The 5752-nt window shown below is 41.5% G+C and overlaps 1 protein-coding gene across 2 annotated transcripts; it reads right to left on the bottom strand.

Moving 5' to 3' along the window:
• Window positions 1-627: 627 nt before the first annotated feature.
• ATP5MC3 (ATP synthase membrane subunit c locus 3) lies at window positions 628-4446 on the bottom strand. Of its 2 annotated transcripts, none has more exons than XM_043993175.1 (5): window positions 4322-4446; window positions 4000-4125; window positions 2540-2617; window positions 1712-1905; window positions 628-887 (listed from the first exon to the last, which is right to left on the bottom strand). In XM_043993175.1, the coding sequence occupies exons 2-5, from the start codon at window positions 4036-4038 to the stop codon at window positions 773-775; spliced, it is 426 nt and encodes a 141-aa protein (XP_043849110.1). In that variant the 5' UTR covers window positions 4039-4125; window positions 4322-4446; the 3' UTR covers window positions 628-772. The 2 variants fall into 2 exon arrangements, with proteins under 2 accessions (XP_043849110.1, XP_043849111.1); XM_043993176.1 differs by having other exon boundaries at window positions 4247-4325.
• Window positions 4447-5752: the final 1306 nt, after the last annotated feature.

The raw sequence follows: 5752 nt of genomic DNA, 5'->3' as shown, positions 1-5752 counted from the left end.
ACTAAATGAGAAAGCCAAACTCAAACCAGAAAATAGCTTTGCTACTTTCACTTCCTATATATCATATATCACATATATGAAGGTAGGATTAACCATAAACTTATTTAAGATGAAAACCTGAAATTAAATCAGATTTGTATACCTTAAGGTTGTAATATCTAAAAAGTATTTAAACATCTGATGTTGTTCATTTTTAAGAATCTTTACTATGGCTCTTGCACATATAATTAAAAGTAGGCATTAACCAAAGATTAACTCACAATGATAGCCAACCAATCTTATTTGCAAAGGACTTTAAAATGCAGGCTTGATGCTGAAATGAATGAACTACTAACTTAGAAGAGACTCAATTCCATATAATGTTGCTTTCTATATCAACGTTTGCAATAATATTACCAAATACAACTTCCAGTATTTCTCATGGAAGAATCATTTATACATATTTCTTTTAGGTAAAAATGGAAAAAAAAAAAACAGGTAACTTACAACATCTCCATTTTACATCATTCAAAAACCACTATAGATCAAAAGTTAATAGATCCACTCATCTTAGCAGTACAATTTATACCAGAGCATTGTGTTCCCATGTGCTAAATTCAACATAATAAGTACAAGTGACAGCAAAAATTAAAGTTATCATCTTTAATGAAATGACTTTGGAAATAATGTACATTTCCATGACACCAACACAACAGTTTTGGGAGCCACAGTAAGATACACAGAATTACATCCGTAATTTGTATTAAATGTCAACATTTCAAGCAGCAATTTATTACATGGCAAACAAGATCAAGAAAGCAACCATCAAACAAAAGAGACCCATAGCTTCAGACAAGGCGAATCCCAGGATAGCATATGAGAACAGCTGCTGCTTCAGTGAAGGGTTTCTAAAAAAGAGACACAGCAAATATGACTGTCTTATTTTGATACATTAATTAAGTTTCAATGTCTGCAAGGGCTGATGTCAAAGGTTTTTTGGTTTGTTTTTTTAAACCTTTTTAAGGCTGCTGCCATAATATGCTGCTTAAATCAGTTTTAACTGCACATACATATTATTGCTACTTTTATTGGAAGGTCAATACCTAACAAGATGAACTCTGACAGCCTTGATTTGAGTTTTAATTTGAAAAACTAAGTGAAAACACCATAATCTGAAAGAACTCCAGACAAATAATTACTTTCATTCTAAGAGGCAAATTTCTCTTGTGCAGTTGTTATTAACAAATAACTTCAACAGGCATGCATCTACAACCAAGCTCAAACCAAATTACTAGAAAGCAAAACCTAAATAAAATACATTAGAAATAAGGTGGGGGAGGGAAAACACAAAGACTATTTTGAGAAAAGCAAGTAATGTTTTCAAAATATTTTTCAGAGCCATTTTATAATTTCACCTGTGTGAACACACACTTGGTTAAAGATATTTCACATATTTTGAGGGATTATAATAGATCATATTTAGCATATCAATTGCTAAACCAAAAGATATGATATCAAACTAAGGTCTTAAATAATAAAGAACAGGGAAATATATCTAACAGGACTTTACTTCCCTTTACCCCAATGCCCACCAAAACAAAAAATATGGTTTTAATGACTAAAAATGAATGACTTTGTAAAGTATTTTATAAAGCTATTTTCAAACATATATTGGATTAGCTTGCACGCAATGCAAATGACCATGAATTCTTTTAGATATGGAAAAAGTTACCTGGCATAACCAATAATCAGACTACCAAAGACAGTTCCAATACCAGCACCAGAACCAGCCACTCCTACTGTGGCAGCACCTGCACCAATAAATTTGGCAGCAGTATCAATGTCTCTGCTGATAGCACTGGTCTGGAACTCCCTTAGTGCTAGCTGAGACACCCTGTTCTGGGCCCCATAAGATACTGTATTGCCCTAGAAAAATAAAAAAAGACAAAGGTCAAATCAGTAGTTAGATTATTTAAATGACTAGATTATCAAACTAATGTCATAACTATACTGCTCTAATTTTAGTTTTAATACATGTAGGTAAGAAATGTATTTATTAGAAACCATGAGTATGTAATGTAACTATACACATCATTTGAAGGTGGAGTACCTGGGTTTATTGGCTATTTAAATGACTATATTGTCAAACTATTGTCCTAATTGTATCGCTAGTTTTAGTTTTAAGACATAGGCAAAAATATTTTTATTGTAGCCAGTGCTACAATATTTGGAGTCTGAGGACCTTGGTTTAAATCCTAGATCTGCTATTTTTATCGCCTTGGGCAAATCACTTAACCTCTCTCTCTAGGTCTCAGTTTCCTCATTTGTAAAACAAGGAAGTTGAACCAGAATCTAAATACTAGATGATTTCTAAGTTGCCTTCTAGCTCTAAATATATAATCTATAACACTTTAGTCCCATGTATGTATTGCAAGACTTCTCAAATGGCTCAATCTTTAGAACTTCTATCTGTCTATCCCTTATTTTATCCTTGTGAGAGAGGATACAAAAAGATAGCACTACAACACATATAAAACACACAAGATTTATAATCAATTACCTCTCCAGTCCTGACCTCTGGTCGAGACAACACTGCTGCAGAAATTGGTCTGTATACAATTCTGGATCCAGCACGGATCTGATAAAAGAAAAAATAAATTAAGTCCCCAAATATTATGTAAACATATTCTGCAGAACTGCAATGACCTTTTGGGGTTTTTTGCACCCTAAATTCTGAGAAAGTCAATGATTAGGGGCAGCTAGGTGGTGCAGTCGATAAAGCACTGGCCCTGGATTCAGGAGGACCTGAGTTCAAATCTGGCCTCAGACACATGGCAAATCACTTAACCCCCATTGCCCCCCCCCCAATCAATGGTTAAAAACTGAATAGGATTAGTCTCCAGATTAGAAAAGGAAAGAATTGGTACTTATACTGTATAATGACTTGGAGGTCTTTTAGGGGGCATTTTTTTGCATTATGCAAAAAATAAAACAATGTTCTGATTAAAAATTTCTAATTTTAATACCATAGCACACTACAAACGATTTCTAGGAATTTATCCGGTGAATCAACTCTTTAGTGAATCTAAAACCTATTTTGGAAAACCTGTTAAGTGAGATAAATAGCCTAGGTGCACGGAAAGGTTTTCCTAATTAGACTTCAGTTATCCTAGAAGCTGATATTTGTCACTCAAAACATTCTATCCTGTGTTTAGTAATTGGATTTTCCAGAAAACAAAAAAATTCCTAAAAATGAAAAAATAAATCCGAATATTAATAGATTAATTACAACTTCCTGGCAAAACACTAATCATTAAGTCAGAAAGAACATTATTAAATTACATTCTAGTTACACAAAGCCACAAGAGCCAAGGGGATCTCCTCCAATCCGGCCTATGCCCTTGGCTTTCTACCGGCCTAAGGTCACCTCGAGTCCTAACAGAACTTTGTCCCGATTCCCAGACAGGCCCTTCTGGGTCCGGCAGACACCCCGGGAGCAAGGAGCCCAGCCGGCGGCCCCAGCAGCGCCTTCTCTTCCCCGCCCACTCGGGGACGCGAAGTCCCTCCCTCCGGGGCTGCGGGAGTTTGACCTACAGGCTAGGAGCTCGCCCGGCGCGGCCGCCGGAACTAGGCCCGCGACCCCCGCCACACAACCGTGGCAATGACACGGGAGTCTCTTCCTTGATCAACCGAGGGCTGGGCCTGGCCGCGGAGAGAAGCGACCGATGCACCAGCCAAGGCCCGGGGCCAGGGGGTTTGACCTACACGCGGGGTGAATGAAGCCTGACAGCTAGGCCCCGCCGGCCTCCTCCCCTCTCTGGGCCAAGGAGAAGCCCCGCAGCCCCTTAGCCGGGGAGGAGGAAAGAGGGGCTCCCGAAAGCAACCGGGAGAAAGGGAGAGCGGGAACCCAAGGTCCGCACGGCGGGTCCACCGTGGCCTCCCCTGTCATCCATCCAACGTGGGCGCTCCCGGGGGGGGGGGGCGGCGGCTCCCTGAGTCCCCCACGCCGCGGGTACTCACCAGAGCGGGGGAGCAGGCGAGCTTGGCGCAGGCCAACATCTTAGAAGCAACTGGGGCAGCGGCGACGGAAGAAGGGATCAGGTGGCGGGAGGCGAGGGCTCGGTTCACTGCCGCTCTCTCTTCTGCCTGCGGAGGGAGGAAACAAGCTTTAAGGTCAAATGCTCGCTCGGAACTCGCTTCCCTCGATTCCCCTCCCCGGAACCCAGCGCCCACGGCCGCTGCGTTCCCCCTCCTCCCCGCGCTGCACCTGGTGCAGAAAGCGGCCCGAATGAATGAGGCAGCGGGTTGGGCCGGGTCGGGCTCCCGCGCGCACTGGTCTTACCTTTCTCGGGCGGCTGCAGCAGAGGTCGAACCGAGTGGGACTGGACGCGCAGGCGCAGTGAGCCTCTTATGCCAACCTCAGCACCCGGATGGAGAAGGCGGAGAGGGCTACGGCAGAGAAGGCGGGGGAATCGAAGTAGGCGGGGGCTCGAGGAGATAGACGCTCAAGGTCACTTTGTAACAACTTTATTAGTAACAAACTGGGAAAGACAACAGGGCTGCCTGTACAAAGGGCGAGGGGGAGGGAAAGGGGTAAGGAGGGAGAGGCGCCCGGAGCTGAATGGAGCTGGGTAGAATAGGATAGTAGAAGATCTACCTTCACCAAATCCCTTTTGCACATTTTTTTCTTCACTTTCCAGGCTTTCTGCAGAATAAGAGCCCCTCCCGCCTTTCTAAGATAAGGATTTTTATTTCCTCTTGAGAAACATCTACAGAACTTTGGGCCTTGGGCTTCAGTAGCAGGGATAGGTGAAAGCAGAGCTCTTTAGCTTGTGAACTGACCCCATGGACAGCCGAATACTTTCATTTGCAGTGAAGTCACGAATTAAGAACCCTCAGAGAAATGGTGTCCGTGTCTTCAAATGCCTAGAAAATTGTTCTGGATCTAGGGTGTGACGCTTAGGAAGTCTGAGTACAAGAAGCTGGTTTGTGGGGTCTTGGAATTGAAATTTTGGAGCCCTTGAAAGAGCACTGGTTTGGCTGTGCTCCGGCTTCTAATCTCGGTGCAGCAAATTAGATTTGTTAGCCTGAGAAGCTTTGCCTTTTTGGACCTCACCTGCCTCATCAGCAAAATGAAGGGACTTGACTGGATAATGTCCAAAGTCTGTTCCAGCTCCTCTACTTGGTTCCAAAATTGGAAGAATAAAGAATGGGGTTCAATTGTGTTCCTTTATCAGTGTTTGTGTATGAGAATCCTTGGTTTCTATACTTATTTTCGTAACTTTCAGCAAATAATTATGAAGATGAAGCTTCATTCAGGTTGCAGAAATGTATCCTTAGGTTTCAAAAGTACAGCATGAAGTATTGGAAAAGACACTGGATTGGGAACTAGAAGACCTATATTCAAGTCCTAGCCCACCACTAAATAGCTGTTTGACTTTGGACAAGTCATTTTTACCTCTCTGGTCCTCAATTTCCCTAGGCTTTAGGCTTTAGTGCCTCTATTTGAAAAGAAGGGATAATCCATTTTCCTAGCTGTAAAAAAAAGCTGAAATATATGTCACTCGTTCTAATATAAACTTCCCTTATATCATACAACCTAAATACAAAATACTTATAATTATTGATGAGCCATTATGTATTAAGTGAAATAATGCTTATCAATTAATGAGCATTTATTAAATACTTACAATGTGCCAAGCACTATGATACTGAAGACACAAATGAAACATTCTCTACCTTTGAAGAGCTTACTACATTCTCTAGGGAGAGG

This window comes from Dromiciops gliroides, chromosome 3 (genome assembly GCF_019393635.1).
Source record: "Dromiciops gliroides isolate mDroGli1 chromosome 3, mDroGli1.pri, whole genome shotgun sequence".
Taxonomy (NCBI): domain Eukaryota; kingdom Metazoa; phylum Chordata; class Mammalia; order Microbiotheria; family Microbiotheriidae; genus Dromiciops; species Dromiciops gliroides.
This window is presented reverse-complemented; position numbering and strand designations above follow the sequence as displayed.